The sequence below is a fragment of the Lepidochelys kempii genome, chromosome 5 (genome assembly GCF_965140265.1).
Source record: "Lepidochelys kempii isolate rLepKem1 chromosome 5, rLepKem1.hap2, whole genome shotgun sequence".
Classification (NCBI taxonomy): Eukaryota; Metazoa; Chordata; order Testudines; family Cheloniidae; genus Lepidochelys; species Lepidochelys kempii.
In genome coordinates, this window is record NC_133260.1 from 40,090,261 (window position 1) to 40,109,034 (window position 18,774).

At 42.0% G+C, this 18,774-nt stretch overlaps 1 protein-coding gene across 4 annotated transcripts in view; it reads left to right on the plus strand.

Annotated features, from left to right (window-relative positions):
* The first annotated feature begins 15 nt into the window (after positions 1-15).
* IPO11 (importin 11) overlaps positions 16-18,774 on the plus strand; it is a 297,819-nt gene continuing 279,060 nt past the window's right edge. For all 4 annotated transcript variants that reach the window (XR_012158885.1, XM_073344033.1, XM_073344034.1 and 1 more), the window contains exons 1-3: positions 16-128; positions 1,034-1,195; positions 9,691-9,834. Coding sequence is in view for 3 of the 4 variants with exons in the window: in XM_073344033.1 (XP_073200134.1) it covers positions 9,697-9,834 (138 nt within the window). In the remaining variant the exon portion in view is untranslated. The remainder of the gene's footprint in view (positions 129-1,033; positions 1,196-9,690; positions 9,835-18,774) is intronic.

Below are 18,774 nucleotides of genomic sequence, written 5' to 3' on the forward strand. Positions count from 1 at the left end.
AGTAATACGCGCCGGTGGGGGGAGCGGGGCGCGTGTCTGCTGCAGCCGCAGCCGAATGGTCCCGGCTTGTGGCGCGAGCTTCGGAAGAGGCGGGGGTCGCGTCACGTGCTAGCGGCTCTGACCCAACGGTGAGCGCGGGCCCCGGGCCCTGAGGGGTGGCTGGTCGGACCTCGGGGGCTGGCCGAGCCTGGGTCGGGGGCGGGCCGGGCTGGGGACTGTGCGTGGCCGGGGTAGCGGGACTCACCTGTGCCAGCGCCCAGAACGGGGGAGCTGCCCCTAGGGTGAGCCAACGCCCCGGACTCCGGACAGCCCGGCCGGCAGGGCCCCAGCGGCCTCGGGACACTTGGACCAGGGACCCCAATGTGCAGCCTGTGAAAAGTCCCGAGAGATCGCCAAAGTCCCCATCGAGGTGCTCGCCCCTTGGTTCCCTCGCCCTCCTGCCAAGCTACGGTACACCGAGTTTATCCCCCGTGGAAGCATGGAGGATAAGGGCTCGTACCTGCACCTCGGCAGGGATAATTAGCGGAACAGAGGGGGTGAGAGGAGGATGCTAGAGGAGGTGCAAAGAAGACTGTTCAGGATTATTCTTAGTCTTTGTCTACACTGGCACTTCGTCCGTAACACTTTTGTCTTTCAGGAGTGTTTAAAAAAAACAGCCCCCCCCGCCCCCCGACAAAAAGTGCCAGTGTGAACAGCTGTGAAGAAAACTGCTGCCGCTCCTGAGGGGGTGGAAGTTTTTTATTGGCAGGAGAGCTCTCTCCAGTCGACAAATAGTAGCTACACTGCATGCCTGTAGTGGCACAGCCATGTTCCTAAAAGCCTTGTAGTGTAGCCATAGCCTTAGCGAGTCTTGTGTTGTATAGGTGTGTCAAAGTACTTCCTTTTGATGTGGAGGAGAAAGTGGGCTATTATCCATTTCTCCAGTCCCACACCTTCAGCCCCATAGTTATCTTCTGACTTCCTGTTGGGGAAACTGGAAGGACTGAGGCATTAGCTCCATATTTCTTCACAGGCTGTGCTTTTCTCACTTTAGGTTATTTCCCTCTTCCTTCAGAAGATTCCTCCTTCCTCCAGAATTAGCCTTCCAGTTAGAGAATTGCCATCTCTTCTTAGAGGTCTTTGAAAAAGCAGGATTTGGGACCCATTCACAACACCATTTTTCACCAGAACTGGAGAAAGGTCTGTCACAGTAGTGGTGAGTTACTTTTCCCTTTTCTAATTTTATTAGAATATAACCTTAGTACACGTGGTACGTAATAATCCCACCTTGTCCATGGTATGTATTGGATGGTATCTTGGCTTCTCTGAAAATTAAGAGACTCATAGCCGCATTGCTTTTGGAAGCCTTTGGAACAAATGATCACTATGGGTATATGTTAGCCCTCATCTCCAAATGATACTGTAATCTGTTTACAGCATAAAAACCATGACAGTCATTATAAGGAGGGGTTATTTCTGATGGGTGAGTTCTATAATCCTCAGATCCTTTTCTGCAGTACTAGTTCCTAACTAGTTATTTCCCATTTTGTATTTGTGCATTTGAATTTTACCTTCATAACAGTAGTACTTTGCATTGTCTTTATTGAATTTCATATTGTTGGTTTCAGACCAGTTTTCTAAATTATCCAGGTCATTTTGAATTTTATTTTTGTCCTCCAAACTGATTGCAACCCCTCCCAGCTTGGTGTCATTTGCAGATTTTATAAGAACACTCTCCCTCCTGTTTTCCAAGTAATTAATAAAAATATTTAATAGTACTGGGCCCTAGACAGATCCTTCTGATACCCTGCTAGATCCTCTCATTTTGACAGGAAGCCATTTAAGCTACTTTTTTGCTATGATTTTTTAGCCAGTTACGCACCCACTTCATAGTAATTGATTTTGGGCTTTAGACATATTTGAGGTTATTTTAAAAATAGGAGGTACAACAACATGTTCAGTGCTTTCTTTTGGGAAAAGGAGTTTTGGTCTCACATCATATGATCAGATGGGAAGTCCTGGGGACCAAACCAGGAACCATGAGTAAAATGGCATTCCTACTAAAGGAGAGATTAGCGCCGCTCACTAAATAGAGGTACTGAAATTATGACAGATATTTTTATGAATAGTTCTGAAATAAAAGAAATCAGTAAATAAGTAGCTACCTAAGATATAATAACCTCTGTGCACTCTGTCCTTGCTAAGAATCTATGGGATTGCTTATCCAGGTTTCCCAGAATGTGCCAATACTGTGTCTCCTAATTATGTTTTTATATATGAATGCAGAAACCTGAAAGGCACTTGGTTATTGTGTGTGTGTGTGTGTGCGGGGGACCCTTCTATGTGGACATAACTCAACTAGTGTTTGTTGTAATTTAAGTAAATCATAAGCTGGTTATTAGACATGGTTGTACTTGTAGTGCCTTAGCTTTTATTGTGGAGAATCGAAAAAGCATTGCTCTGGAGCATTCTTCAGTCCATGCCACATTCTGTTTGCCCACTTACTTGATGAAAAGTACAATAATATTAGTGTTTTAATTATTGTTATTGTCAGAGTTGGTGAGAAGATTTTGTTATCTGGGCTGGTAAATTTCCATGACACTAAAGGCTATTTACTGGCTGATATTTGAAATACCATTAGCAATGTCCTTTGAGGACACTGCATGTTCCAGTCTGGAGGATGTAAGTGGAAGTGCAGTCCACTGTAAAGAAATGTAGGTTGACTGCGTGTTAGCCACAGAAATAAGGTTATGTATTTCCCCTGCTGTCCCACTTTTAATGTTGTCTAGGTTATGTGGACTAATTCCATAAACAAAAGTTTTGTTTAAAAGGAATTAAATTGGGGATAATGCAAAACCTTAATTGCAAATTATTCTGGGTTGACAAGTACCAAGAGTGAAGTATGTTTTGTGCTCATGGAAGATGCTTGACATTTTAAATTAAGGTTTTGTGTTTTGCTCTGAGGAGATTAATGTATAGTATGTATTCTTATCAAACAGAAGCAGAGTGATGTTCTTTGTGAGTATGAGGAAGTTTGACAATGTCAGCGGAAATGTGCTGTGTGGGCATTAGGGTATAGTTGAGAGGTGTCTCATAACATGGTAACGTAACATGGTATTCAGAGCTGGAAATGGAACCCAGATATGTAATGTAGCATAGACCAGTCTTATCTACTCAGCCACACTGCCTCTCTTATAGAATCTGACAAATATTTGTGCTTGACTACATGCTCCATCCTAGAACTGGGAGAAGAACCTAGGAGTCCTGATTTCTAGCACTTTTCTGATGTTTAGTAAATAGTTGCTTAACCCACTCCCAAAGAGTTTGTTGATTCCTACTTTAATGGTGATCCACATAGAGGAAGATCTAGGAGGGGCCCTTATGGCTTCACATGGTAGAATTCCTGTTTTTCCATATATATATATATTTAATAATTGGCTTAATTCACACAGTGAAGAAATTTACTGAGGATGGGGATATTTCTGGTTCTATTCTAAGTTATGGGAAATAGTAGCCATTTTGAGTAAGGGAAGATTGTGACTATATTGGGAAAGGTAGGAAAAGACAGTTAATAGACTGTAATTAAGTAAATTTAAGTTCCTCAAATGTACATTCAAAGTTGGTAGATAAGTCTTAATTATATGGAAAATGTGAATAACAAACCAGCCATTTGTTAGCAAAAGGGCTACAGAGTCAGATCACACAATGGAGAGAAAATTCTTGAAGGGCCCATTTTAAATTAATTTTAGTTCACAAACTGAGTAACAGATTTTGCTGAAAAATCTCCAGAAAATTCATGATGTACTCTCAGATTCTGTGCTCTAAGCTCAGGGAACATACACAGTGTTGCGTTACAAAACAAAGAGCTTGAATTCCAGCTTTAAGTGCGAAACTTAACCCCCCTTAATAATAGAAGTGTTACCATGCCAATCTAATATCTGGATAGTGTTTGGATCATTCTAAAAATGGAAGCTTGTAAAAGGGATAATGGTAAAATAATTAGCAAAACTATAGCCTGTGTTCTGAAGAAATTATAACTCATATAATTGAACTTGCTGGTGCATTATGGAATAGTTCATATGTAATCTTCTATTAAGCAACAGTTCTGTGCATTCTGTATTTCTCTTTTATTACCAAGTGTATTATGGGGAAAGTATAATCTTACATTCTGGAAAAGTCTTTGTTTTTGATGACATGCCTTTTCAGAAGATTTTTTGGTCTTTTGGAAAAATGAATTCTTTCGATGCAAACACCATCTGCCTCTGTTTCTCTTAAAAGAAGTGCTGTTGTCATTGGTGTTTCTTGAACACATTCTGGGTGCTGACATTATACATGTTTTCTTAATCCATGACATTTTCTTTCCCATAAAATGATACAACAAAGCTACATATTGCACAGCATTCTGGCTTTTGGTAAGCTCTTTATCTATATGTGTGCAAATGCTGGGAAGAATTGTTGCAATAATATTAAATTCCAGAGCAGAAAGATCTGCTGCAGAATGTTTGGCATTCTCCATTCCTGTTTCAGAAGTGAGACAGGGAAATAATTCAGATAGGTGTGACTTGATTTTAAATAAAAATAGGCTTGGCAGGATTCAGTTTAAAGTGATAGATGTTGGTAAACATCAATTATCAGCGGAGATACTGAAACAGATGAAAAAAATCCGTTGATAACAGTTGATGTGAGTGCAGCCTCCCTGCCCGCATCAGCACTTGCAGGGATTGGATGGCATCGGCCCTGTGGTAGCAGGGAAAGTCCTGGGAGTTAGTGAGCAGGGCCATGACTCTGAGCTGCAGAGAGCTTCCTGTGCTGTCACAGAGCTGATGACCCCGATTCCTGCATGCAGGAGGAGAGGGGAAGGCTGTGGTCCCTCCCAGCTATGACCTGGAGGAGGATGAGACCCTAGTCAGAGGGGAGGCCACCATGCTGCTGATTGGCTCTGACCCTGGGCAGGAGCTATTCCTGGCAGTCCTGGCCGGCCTCTGTTCTGCCCCACCAATACTGCAGCCTTCCTTGCACCTTGTGCTGTAGATGTCTGGTGTCACTGGCCCTGCAGCTTTGCAGCTCTGCTATCATGACTCCACTTGCTCAGCAGGAACTGTTCAGCATCAGGGTGGCCTACCCCATGCTCAGGTGCTTGTCCTCCTTATAGCTGTGATTGAGGGTCTCTGTTCTGCTGGGCCAGGACTACAACCTCCCCCACACCTTGTGGAAAGGTATCTTGGACCCCTTTACCATGTGGGGAGCCCCCTGCAGCCCTGTTGTCAGTACTGGGAACCTCTTGCAGCCCCACTGTCTGTGCTACCCTAACCCTACACAACCCCATAACTTCTTACAACCGTAAAAATAAAAATACTTAATTGTCAAAATTGAAAAAAAATTGAATTCTGCCAAGCCTAAATATAAAATAGCAACACTGTTTAAATGCTAGATTTAGGTTACAAACTATATAATTTTAAGGGTTTGGAAAGAGATTGAATGAATTGTTACCACTTGGTGGCAATATAACATACTATTTTATCACAAATTGAGATTTCTGGCTATGAATGAGTTGTTATATTGGGTTCTTTAGGATCCAGGCAATGCAAGATTTACATGCTTTTGCTGAAGTAATCCTTTGATTTATTTCTTTATATCAATTTCCTTGCCAGTACTGTAGCTGTACCCAATTTATTTGTACAATTAATATAATCTGTTAACTAAAATTCTAACTAATTCATGTTCTAAACTAGTTAAATTGTCCAACTTTTAAAGGATCAATTTCCTCTTAAAGATAGGTTAGTTTTTAAAAGGAAATCTTAAACTTGAAATCTAGTTAGTTTTTAAAAAGTTAAAAAATAATTTGCTACTACCCTTGCCTCTGCCAATTTTTGTGGCTTTATTATAATTTTCCTATAATTCAAAAATGTTTTTTTCCTCCTACTGTATGAAAGACACGCACAAGGGAAACTAACTATACACAAAGTGTTATCAACTGTGTACTGTTAAATTGTAAAAGAGAGAAATAGATTGTCTCTAATCTTTCAATTATGTAATATTACTGGCAGTTATGCAACACTTAGCAGATAAGTTTTTAGAAGTACTCGTTAAGTTGATTGCCTATTTAATATTATGCTTTGCATAATAATTTGATTGAATAATTTTTAAAAAGGAAGTAATTTTGTCAGTGTAGAACATAACGTAATTATTAAACTTAATTTCTTTCAGTTGTAAAGGGCCTATCCAAGAATATGTATGTTGTCCTCATATACTAAAAAATAGAAAATCTGCATGATCTAATATCAGCACTAAAACCCTTCTCACCACCCAGTCAAACTTCTCATCTCGGAGTGAGCCGTCATAAATAGATATGCAAAATTATCTGTTTGACAAAGGGGAGGATCAAGTTCCACATCTTGGGCCCTCCACCAATGTATCTAGATCCTTACATTTTGATCACTCAAGTTGTTCAACTGATGGGGTAAAACATGAGGAGGTGCTGCATCTAAGATATACAAGATCCAAACAATAAAGAGTTTTATAAATAAAACACTTTCAAATTCATGTATAAATGTACTGGAATTTAGTGCAGAGCAGTGCTGAGCGCTGTTCATATATGCTGCCTGTGGGAAACGCTGCTAAGTAAAGGCAGCTGCATTCTGTGGTAGATAAAATTTTAGTGTGGTTTTCAGATGTAGCTCCAAGTAGAGAACCTTGCAGTAAGTCAAACTAGATGCAACAAAGTTATGGATGAATGTGGTAAAAGCTGTGTCCAAAAGAAAAAGTTGTAAATTTCTTGCCAGCCTCATCAAAAAAAGCACACTTGACCACTGCTGTTGTCTGAACAATATCCCTGCTTTGTGAACCTGATTAACAAAAGTCAGGCATACTCTCTCAGGACAGGTATTATTTAAGCCATTTTTCATTGCTTGTTCCTCTACCCTACCACAGTCCAAGAGATAAGATTGTAAACAGGGAGGTGCATGTTCATTGAATTATTTGAAACCTGTATTCAGTTTTTCTCTGTACTAAAGAAGCATTGTTGATATTAACTGCAAAAAGCTTCAGAGGGAGTGGAACAACCAAAAATTGTCTGGTGTTTTTCTGGGGTGAGCGTGAACAAAGAACAAAAAATATTTTGTGCTTTGTTTAGGAACCATTAAGAAGCAGAAAGGAAAATTTTGGATGTAACCTTTCTTGTTCACCTTTAAGACTCTTTCATGTGCTTATCACTGTGGTATGCAAATAGTATCTGTTTCAGGTTTTAGAGGAAACTTGTGCTTTGTTTTATTTTTCAAATGACTGACTGAATTATTTTCTATAATTTAGGTGCATGAAATAAAAAAAATATTTTCTGCTAATTTGCATCTGTATCTTGAAATGTTTGTTTAGTACAGACTTAGAACAACAGCTTTATGTCCTATCTAATTTTATTTATAATTATTCCTAGGTTGTTTTCCTTTTTAAATTGACAAAACAGTATTTCTGCAATCATGTTAATTACTCCTGGGGGAATTCTGCATCACTGTGCATGCACAGAATTCATGTCCCTTGCAGATTTCTTTGCTTCCATGCAGGAGAATGACTTCTGGCGGGGAAGCAAAGGTAAGCTGCAAGAGTGGTCATGCATCTCTCCCTGGCAGCGCAAGCAGGTTGGTTTGGGCACTCGGAGCAGCCAGTAGAGATGTAAATAACTACCCGGGAGGGAGGAGTGCTTTGCAGTCCTGTGTGTGAAAGAGAGACCCCCCTCTGTCCCTTTCGCTCGCTATTGCAGCATGCTTGGTGTGGGTATGGAGGGGCAGGCTTTGGGATGTTTCTGAGAAGGTAGGTGTGGACAGGCAATGTCCCCTAAGACAGAGCAAAATGTAGCAGCCTGCCTGCTTAGTGAATTGTTCCCATTCTCTGTGAATTCCCCCAGGAGTATAAAACAGGTGTAAAAGTTTTAAGGCTCCTTTACATTGCCAGAGTGGTGTAAGGACAGTATGGTCTTATAAATGCTTATGGTGCTTTAGTGATTAGAACTGGTCTAAATTTTTGGACTGAAAAAAATTCCTATCAGAATGTGCTCCTGAAACTGTTTGCTACTGACCTTTCTGGAGATGGTCAGTAGCCAATTTAACTTGTGAGTTTGATTCCCCAGCCCTCGCTTGCTCTTCAGTTGTCTATGATGTAACACTGAGCATATGGCTGGATATATTTGTTGACTAATAACTAGAAATAAAGGGTCAAACCTAGTTGCATTACTGTTAGGCACGGGTGTTTGGGGATTTCCTCCAATGTTCCCTACTCCCATTCTCCATCAATTGTTCTGTAGTTTAAATAAATTCCTGAAATAATTGAAACCAGAGTGATTATATTGCGTTATTTTGACAAAATATGCAGAATTTTATATCATGTGCAGAATTTTTAATTTTTTGCTGCAGAATTCCCCCACAAGTAGTTAATGTAACATTTGCTTCTTTTAATCGGACAGCAAGGTCATTATAAATTCACATTTAAAAGGGAAAGAAATATGAGAACAAATTTATATTTTGTGGCAAAGTAAGTAATTAGCATTCCCTGTTCAGATGAATTTGGTTTATGTGCATTAACATGGATGCCTAATGAGTGCAAATATGCCTAGAAAGTTCTATATCTTTTTGTCTCTAGTTTTGAAGCTCTACAATCTAGCCTCTTAATTTAAATAGATATAAAATGCTTAAATAGATTGTGTAAATTAACTATTGGAAATGGATCAGTTACTTTTAACAAAGCAACATTTTATTCAGAATAGGCAAAAGAGCTAATATTTAATTTTCACTCATCTGACACTTTCATATCATCCCAGGCGGTGCCCTGCCTGTTGTGAAAGTTAAAGCTACTTACAGTATTGCTGTGATCCTGTTGCGCTTTGCAGAAAGTTAACTAATAAAAAACGCCTCCAAGAAACCCTGACTGTTTTTGTAAGGCTCTGGATATGGAGAAAACTTGCAATCATAGATTATGGGCTTGTTCTCCTGCTGAAACTTATGAAGCCTATATGCGCTCAGAAGGGCTGTCATAAAAGTGAAGACACTGGAAGAACTTTGGCTAATTTATGTCCAAAGTTGTATCCTCTGCTACCAGACGAAAGCAATAAACAGCATTACTCCTAATACTTGTACCATTCCAGGGAAAAAAGGATAAACTATATCCTTAACTTATCACAGTATGAATGTTTATATTTTTCTTTTGTCAGTAGGCACCACTGAAAGTTAAAAGCTGCTAAACTTATATTCTTTCTGGTATCTTAACAATTGCTCACATCCAGTTTTCTCTTAGCATTTTAGGAGAGGATGGGCTGCATGCTACTAATGTGGAAAAATTGGCATTAGAGAGAGAAAATAGTTCTGTGGATAAGGCGCTAAATTGGGATTCAGTAAATTCGGGTTCTGTCATGGTGCCCCAGATTTCCTTAAACAAGTCACTTAATTACCCTGTGACTTGGCTTCCCATCTGTAAAATGGGGAGCAGTACTCTGCTTTGCATAGGTGGCACGAGGATAAATTCATTTATATATTCAAGTGTTTAAATACTATTGTGTTGCGTGCCATAGAACACTATGTACTAGTAAGGGCTTGTAAGGGCTTGATCCTATAAGTTGATTAAAACCAAATGTATGCTTAGGTGCTTTGCTGGATTGGGAGTGTAGTGTTCAGCATCTTTCATTAATCTGTACATTAATGTTTTTTCCTTTTTAAATATCCTTATCAGATTTTCATGGATCTCAATAGTGCCAGCACTGTTGTTCTGCAGGTCTTGACCCAAGCCACCAGTCAAGATAGTGCTGTGCTGAAACCAGCTGAGGAACAGTTGAAGCAGTGGGAGATACAGCCGGGTTTTTATTCAGTCTTGTTGGTAAGCTGGAGTGAAAAGTGCTATTCATTACATGTTCCACTATATATGGTTAAGTTTTGAAGAGGTGGGCAGGACACTTATTTATACTTGGAGGAAGTACCATGTATATTCGATCATAAGCTGGTTAGTTAATAAGCCAACCCCCCTCCCCCGCCATGATGGATAAGTAAAAATGGAAAATTTTTATGACCCATTCATAAGCCGACCCTGTAATTAAGGGGTCAGCAAACTTTGGCTCTCAGGCCATCAAGATAAGCTGCTGGCGGGCCGAGATGATTTGTTTACCTCGAGCGTCCGCAGGTATGGAGGTAAACCTAAGTAAACAAAGTGTCTTGCACCAGCTGCTTACCCTGATGGGCTGGGACAGCAACTGGTGGGGAAATTTTTTGGGGGGGGGAGAAGCTGGGAGTCAGGGGAGTAGCCCCTGTGACCACCTCCCACATTTCCCCATCCCTAGTCCGGGGCCCCCACACTCTCCCCATCCCATCCCTTCCCACATTATCTGGGGAGGGCCAGGGGAGGATGTCTCTGGCCTGGCCGCAGCATGCTCCGGCGGGCGGGGCCGGGCGGCATGGCGGCAGTGTGCTCCGGCAGGCGGGTCCCGGAGCTGCAGCTGCTTCGGAGGTTGTGGGGAGAGCAGCATGGCCAGAAGCAGAGAGGCCCCGCCTCTTCCCTTCTGGCTCTGCTGGCTGTGCTGCCTCTCCTTGCTCCCTTTGTTGTGGAGAGGGGCTGTGTCCCACCTCTCCCTCTCTATAACCGTTCATAAGCTGATCCTCTTCTCTGGTCCTTCCCTTTTTTACTAAAAAAATTTGGCTTATGAACAAGTATATACTGTAAGTCTTAATCTTGCTTCTGTAATAGTCTGAGAATGGTTTTCTCCTATCAGTGGTAGCAAATAAACTATTTTCAACACTGGTTCAGGAGTACTTGTTGCTAGTAACATGCCATCTGTGACAAGTCAAGTTTTTAATGTAGTTAGGTCTTCAGTGACTAGGTACTTGTCTTTTGCTTTAGTGAGTCATATCTTAATCACAAAGAGAGGGGAATGTAGTGCTCTAAACTTCCACATGTTTGGTTTTTTTTAGAAGAGTTGATGTAGTATTTAAATGTCTGCATAAAAATACTCTTATTAAAAACAGGAGGCAAATCAATTGCCATATGTCAGACTATTATAGTAAAATATGACTGTGGGCCAAATCATAACATCTGCATGGAAAGGAGGAGGATGGGGAAAGTAAATTTCATCTTGCAATTTCCTTGGAATCATCCCATCCCGTGTGTGTGGTTTGCCTCTTGTGGAGTGCTGGTTGAGCATGGCCCTTCAAACCAGGTGCTGTCATGATATCCGCAGGGCTTTCCCACAGATCTTACTATATTTGAGGAGGGCTGGAATGTTTGCTTGGAGGCCCAGAAGACTCTGCATTACTCCTAATGTTTCCACTTTCCCTCTCCCAAAATAGCAGTAAGGTTCTTCAGGAACCATTATGACAGCAGTCCCAAACTTCCCCTCCCCACCGTTATAAGGGGATCAATTTGTGGAAGGTCTTAGAGAGGGTCAGCACTATGTTACCTGAGGAAATCTCTGCAGATTTGAAGGGGAATAAGTGAGATAATAAGTGCTGAATAACAGTCTTCTCGCTCTGCCTCTCTTGTCTGGCCACACTCCCTGAAACTGCAGAGCCTTAAACTTGTGGAAATCTGGTTGGAATTGAGGGTGAGGAAGGTGATACTTACACTCAACAATTCCCCACTCCTCACACCCTTGTGATAGAAATTGGTCCATTTCTATAGTTTTTCATCCCCTGTGTATGGAAAAATAGAAGTTGAGTTAGCCCTGTTTTTATTCTATAAGACAAGAATATTTAATTAAAATGTTTCAATAGCAGTAATTTTAAACTATGGTGATCTCCTTTTTACAATTTTTTTTCATTGAATGTTTTCTATTGTTTCTAAAACTTATAAACTTAAGGGGGGTTTTATCTCTTTGCACAACACATTGGACCCATTGATGATAAAGCACATTTTCAACAGAATATTTTTCGTTTGATGAAAAAGATCAGCAATGATAAAAGAACTGTTTCATTTGACAATAATGCAGCCAGAGTACATTGCACTTCTTTGGTTAGGGATCTGATGTATTTTTGTGCATTGCAAAATCAGAAGCTTCTTAAAGATGCCCATGTATCTCTTTTGTCTCCTGGCATAAAGTTGACATTGTTTAATTCCCCAACAGCTCTCTTGTACCAACAATTACCTTCTCCAAGATACTGTCTTTAAAGTTAATCTTTTAATTACTTCTGCGCCAAAACATTAAAAATTCTGCATATTTTATTTGTCAAAATAACACAATATAATCACACCAGTTTCAATTATTTTGGGTTATTTATTTCAAAATACATGTCAGCAAGTATGTCTGTAACAATACAGACAACAAAAGAGATTCAGGAAATATACTTTCACAAATAGATTCCTTACTAGGCATATTAATACAGAACTCTGAGTAATAATTCATATAAGCTACAACACAGAACCGTATTTCCTGCACCCCTCAGAAGCAGTGCAAAGGATTGGAGGAGTCATCGGTAATGGAGGAGCTGAGGAAGAGGGAAGTAAATTGCTCGGAAGGAGCCTGGGTGTGAACTTGGAGGGTTGTTGGGTATGGGTGGGAAAAATATGGAACAGGTTTTTTGGGGGGGCACGGAGGGGTTGTTAGGGAGCTTCCCCCATTCAGAGCCTGGCTGACCCTGAGCCTCTCCCATTCAGTCAGGCACATCTTCCCTGTCCCTGTGTGTTCCTGCACCCCCATGTGTCCTTGCACGCCCTGGCCGCATGTGTCCCTTCACCCCCACTCAGACACCCACTCCCCCCATCCCCATTTGGCCCTGCACCCCTCCCCCATGTGGCTCTGTACCCCCTCCCCATGTGTCTCTGTGCCCCCAGCCAGTCACTCCCCTGTCCCTGTACCTCCTCCCCCTGTCTCCATGTGTCTCTGTACCCCCACCCAACCACTCCCCTGGCCCTATGTGTCTCTGCACCCGCACCCCCCCCCCCGTTCTCATGTGTCTCTGCCCTCACCCAGCCATCCCCTCTCCCTGTGTAGCTCTGCACCCCTCCCCCATCACCATGTGTCCCCGCATCTCCCTACCCCCTGCAGCCTTGTGCCTCCACTTCCATTCAGCCCCAGTCTGTCCTCTTCCATTAGCCCTTATGAGCTGCTATCTCCCCATAGCCCGTCTCCTGACCTGGCCTTTGGCGAAGAAGGCAGACTCTTTCTCTTTCCTTGCTGGTGGGGATCTGCTGCTTTGTTCTGTGCCACTGCGCTGTCAGGTGGATAAAAGGAGGAACTGCAGAAGTTATTTCCTGCTGGGAGCTGCTGCAGTTCTTACACCACAGCGCCATCTGTTGGGAAAAATGTGGAACTGCAGCAACAATTCGGCAGAAGCTTTTTTCTGCACAAAAAAATAAAAATATGCGGGTCTCAGTAATTATGCACACACGCAGTAGCGCAGCATTCCCCCAGGAGTATTTTAATGGAAGTTTTTGTGGTGTTAAAACGATTTAGAAAATCACAGATAGCTGTGGCAAAAAGGTATCTTAAACACATATTTTTCCTGTATTGGGTTGCCTCCATTGCTACACTTTCCCACGTCTGCTGCCTAGTATTGTCCTTTGCACTTCCCTCTTCATGATGAGAATGAATTCTGAGGCCTGGAAGTGTAGCTTCAGACTCCTCCTCCTGAATGTCTTATGTATACAGTCTACTCCTGAGGGAATTCTGTGCTAAAAAATTAAAAATTCTGCACACAATATTTTAAAATTCTGCATACCTTATTAACACAATATCACACCAGTTTCAATTATTTTGGTAATTTATTTCAAATTATCTGTCAACAAATATGTCTGTAACAACACAGACAACAAAAAAGATTCAGGAAATGCTTTTTGACAAATAGATTCCTTACTAGTATATTAATACAAAACTTTGAGTAATAATTCATTTGAATTACAATACAGAAACATATTTCCTGCACACTTCAGAAGTAGTGCAAAGGCTTGGGGCACTTTGGGTTAATGGAGGAGCTGAGGGAGAGGGAAGTAATTGCTGGGAAGGAGCTTGGGAGTGAACCTGGAGGGTTGTTGGGTATGGGTGGGAGAAGTATGGAACAGATTTTCTTTTTTTGTGGGGCGGCGGGGGAGATTGTTAGGGAGTTGGGGAGCCTCCCCCATGCAGACCCTGTCTGACCCCCTAGCCACTTCCATTCAGTCGAAAATATCTGCTCTTGTCTCCATGTGAGCCTGCACCCCTTTGCCCCCATCCCCATGTGTCCCTGCACCCCCACTCAGCCACCCCTGCAGTCCCGTCCCCATGTGTTCCTGCACCCCGTCTTCATGGGTCCCTGCACCCCCACTCAGCCACCCCCTCCCCCGTCCCCATGTGTCTCTTTACTCTCTTTTCCCCCATCCCCATGTGCTCCTGGAACCCCACTCAGCCTCTCTCCTCCCCCTGTCCCTATGTCACCCTGCACCCCCCCCCCAAAGTGTCCCTGCACTCCCAATACCATTCAGCTCCTGGCTCAATGCTGTCACCCCATTAACTCCTGTTCCCCCACCCTAGTCTGTCCCCCCACTAGCTCTTCTGAACCTCAGTCTGTTACCCCCCTATCCCCAGCAGCCCCATGTGTCCCATTCTGTACGTCCCCCCCATATCCCATGCCGCCTCACCTGGCCCCGCGGTAGGGCACTGTGAGGAATGCAGCCTCTGCTCCCTGCCTCTGTGTGGCTGGCTGCTCCAGCGCGAGAGCCAGCTGCTTTCTGTTCTGGCGCCACAGCAGCCCCTGGTGGGTAAAAGGTGTAATTGTAGCCCCTCGCCAGCAGAATCTATTTTCTGTGGCGTAAAAAATACCTGCGGGGGGACATATATGAATAGCATTGGGTATTATGAGATGATTACATCATATTTGAATTCTCTTATTCTTAAAAATTTCCACCATGAACCTTCTCCAATTAATATAAATTTTGGGATGTTTGTGTTTAACTCTAAAGTCAAATTTATTTCAGTAGGAGAGTTCTGGGTCTCTGCTACTTTGTTATTAACCTTGTTTAGAATATAAATCACAACATTAAATTAACTATGTTATATCCATTCAGTATACTGTGTCCATATAGAGTAAAATATCCTGAGTGCTGTATAGCCCAGCTTCCATTTTGCTATATCCCTTTGTCATAACCACATGGATATAATATTCATTATTTATTGTATTGGAGAATTGGTCTGAAAACAACAAGATGCAATTCAATAAAGATAAGTGCAGAGTACTGCACTTAGGACAGGAGAAATCAAATGTACATCTACAAAATGGGGAATAACTGGTGAGTTGGTAGTGCTGCTAAAAAGGATGTGGGGGTTATAGTAGATCACAAACTGAATATGAGTCAATAATGTGATGCAGTTGTGATAAAGACTAATATTCTGGAGTGTATTAACAAGACTGTTATACATAAAACACAGGAGGTAATTGTTCTGCTGTGTTTGGCATTGGTGAGGCCTCAGCTGGAGTACTGTCTAATTCTGGATACCACACTTTAGGAAAGATGCCAAAAAATTGGAGAGAGTCCAAAGGAGAGCAACAAAAATGATAAAAGGTTTAGAAAACCTGACCTGTGAGAAAAGATTTAAAAAACTGAGCATGTTTAATCTTGAGGGGAAAAAAGACTCAGTGGGGACCTGATATGTCTTCAAATATGTTAAGGGCTGTTACAAAGAGGACGGTGATCAATTGTTTTCCGCCTAAGGTATGACAATAAGTAAGGGGCTTAAGCTGCAGCAAGGGAGATTTAGGTTAGATACCAGGAAAAGTGTAGTTAAGCTCTGGAATTCCCATCATTGGTGATTTTTAAGAACAGGTGGGACAAACACTTGTCAGGGATGGTGTAGGTTTACTTGGTCCTGCCTCAGTGCTGGGGGCTGGTATTGATGACTTTTTGGGGTCCCCCTAGCCCTACATTCTATGATTAGACCATATACTAATCTTGTTCTTCTGCATCTGGACTATTTCTTCTGCTCTCATGTCTGTCCTTTTGTCTTGATGATGCATCTTTGAGCTGCCCAGACTCTTTGATCTGACCGATTCCCAGTGATTTCTTTTTGACTTCTAGGACCAATGCCTTTGATCCCATTCAGATTGTTCTTGAGCTGATTCACCTATTCCCATGTCTATAAGTACCTGTTTACTTTGTTTTGGATCTGTCCTTCTGTTTAAATGACTGCCTAAATGGGAACCCCCATTTGTATCTTATATAGTTCTGTCTAAGAATTGTGGTCACCTGGTCACTCTTCACTTTGTAAGGGCTCTTCGAAAATTTGTATCAGCTGATTAACAATCGTCAATCGTTCAGATCTCTCCCTCGGTATTTTATCCTTGTCTTGATAATAGTGTAGACAGACAGTTACATCTCTTTATCTGGAGCCTGCTGGGGGCCTGAAGACAAGGCATTTGTGAACCCTTCCAATTTGAATGAGCTCCTTATTGCCCTCCTTTAATATGGCATGAAAAATATTGTCCAGTATGTCCACCCTCTGTCCTGCTTTCAGAGTCTTGGCTACCATAGACTCCAAATTATCGGAGAACTGAGGGAAGGGTCCTTTCTGTCCTCACAGGGAGCATGAGGAGGCACAGGGCACACTGTGGACAGAGGGCCTCAGTGTACACTGCTCTTTAAAAGAATCCAGTCTCTAGGTATATATGAGCCTCATGTAGGAGAGTGGAAATCCACACAAACAACTTCTTGGAGAACCGCTGTTACTGTATAGTAGGCAATGGCTCTTTCTGCCTTATTAGGGGAGGAAGGCCATCTATCTGAATCAAAGTTAGAGGTTCCAATTATGTATAGATTAAAAATAAAAGGAACATGTATTATAGGTGGGGCTATTATCACTTGTTAAGGTTGACCGACACTTTCCATTATAATACTCTGTTTTCATTTGATTATAACTTTGTTAAATTTTGGCCCAAATGGTAAAGTCTTCTATGCTGGGTTGTGTTTCTGCATGCATTTTTCTGGAAAACTTCAGCTAAAATATTGCAGCCATTTCTGAGTATGAAGCTAAGGAAAAGATATGTTGCTCTGCTCATGATTGAGGGCACCAGAAATAAATTTGAAAAGTCCTAGTGCCCCCATGCTTGGGGTAGGGTTTTGAAATTTGGAAAGGGAGGTGGGCTTTTTCAAGGATATGGCTTTTAATTTCCCTATGAAAATCTGTCCAAATTTGTTCATGTTTTAAACCTTTTAAATATCGCACTTAGTACATACTCATTAGAGACTTCTTAGATTTTAGCTGCTAAATTCCCAAAGATTCTGACAAGGCTGGGCATGTTCCAGGCTGAGCAGAACTCTTCTTGCAATTGCAATTCTGGTCTGCTTTGGTTTCCTCTGAGTTTTCAGTGACCACCTGCTTGCTTGGCCCATGCAGCATATACAGGAGGAAACTGATTTTCAGAGAGGACAAGAACTGGACTTGCAAGAGGGTGGGTGTGGGAGAGTAAATTGAAAGGAGGAGTCTGGCAGGGAGACTGGGACTGTAGACTGGCAGGGGAGTAGTGAGGGGGAGACTGGGAGTTGGGGTTGGGAGAGACTGGGTCTGGAAGCTGAGGAGGGAAACTGGGATGCAGAGACTGGGAGCCAGTAAATGCTTGTGACGGGTTGGGTCACAGAAACCCCCTTGGGACTGCCACCTGATGTGCTGGGACAACCTCTGAGCCCGTTTTCCCTGGCAACTTGGGACTTCAGTACCTTGCCTGGTTGTTCCAGACATGCTCGCCTGCTACAAACACAAACCCAGGTCTGAATCACGTCCCCCAAAAGCTGCTGGCTTAACTGAAAACAGCTTAAGAAGTGCTCCTGTTTCCAACACCCAGATACCCAGTTCCCAATGGGATCCAAACCCCAAATAAATCCGTTTTACTCTGTATAAAACTTATACAGGGTAAACTCATAAATTGTTCTCCCTCTATAACACTGATAGATATGCACAGCTGTTTGTTCCCCCAGGAATTAATTGCTTGCTCTGGGTTAATTTAATAAGTAAAAAGTGATTTTATTATATGTAAAAAGTAGGATTTAAGTGGTTCCAAGTAATGACAGACAGAACAAAGTGAATTACCAAGCAAAATAAAATAAAACACGCACGTGTAAGCCTAATACAGTAAGAAACTAAATGCAGGTAAATCTCACCCTCAGAGATGTTCCAATAAGCTTCTTTTACAGACTAGACTTCCTCCTAGTCTGGGTCGAGCAATCACTCACACCCCTGTAGTTACTGTCCTTTTTCCCAGTTTCTTTCAGGCATCTCTTTGGGGTGGAGAGGCTATCTTCTGAGCCAGCTGAAGACAAAATGGAGGGATTTCCAGGGGCTTATATAGTCTCTCTCTTGTGGGTGGAAACTCCTCTCTCCCCCCATGTAGAATCACAGCTACAAGATGGAGTTTTGGAGTGACATGGGCAAGTCACATGTCCATGCATGACTTAGTTCTCTACAGGCTGAGCCATTGCCCACATGTGTTAACATGAACATTTCCAGGAAAGCTCAGATGTGGATTGGCATCTATCAAGATCTAATGTTAGCCAAGTACTTCCATTTACTTGAATAACCCCTTCACACTATGTTGACTAAATCTGCGTTAGGTGCTTTCTACAGCAAATACTTTAAATACAAGCATAGAGCCAATGCTCATAACTTCAGATATAAAAATGATACATGCATACAAATAGGATGAATACATGCAGAAGAACATAACCTTTGCAAAGATATGTTACATGGCATATCTAGCATAAAACATATTCCAGTTATATCATATTTATACTTATAAGCATATTTCTATAAAGCATTATGGGGTGCAACGTTACAGTGTTGTTGGGGAGAGACTGGGATCAGATGAGGTG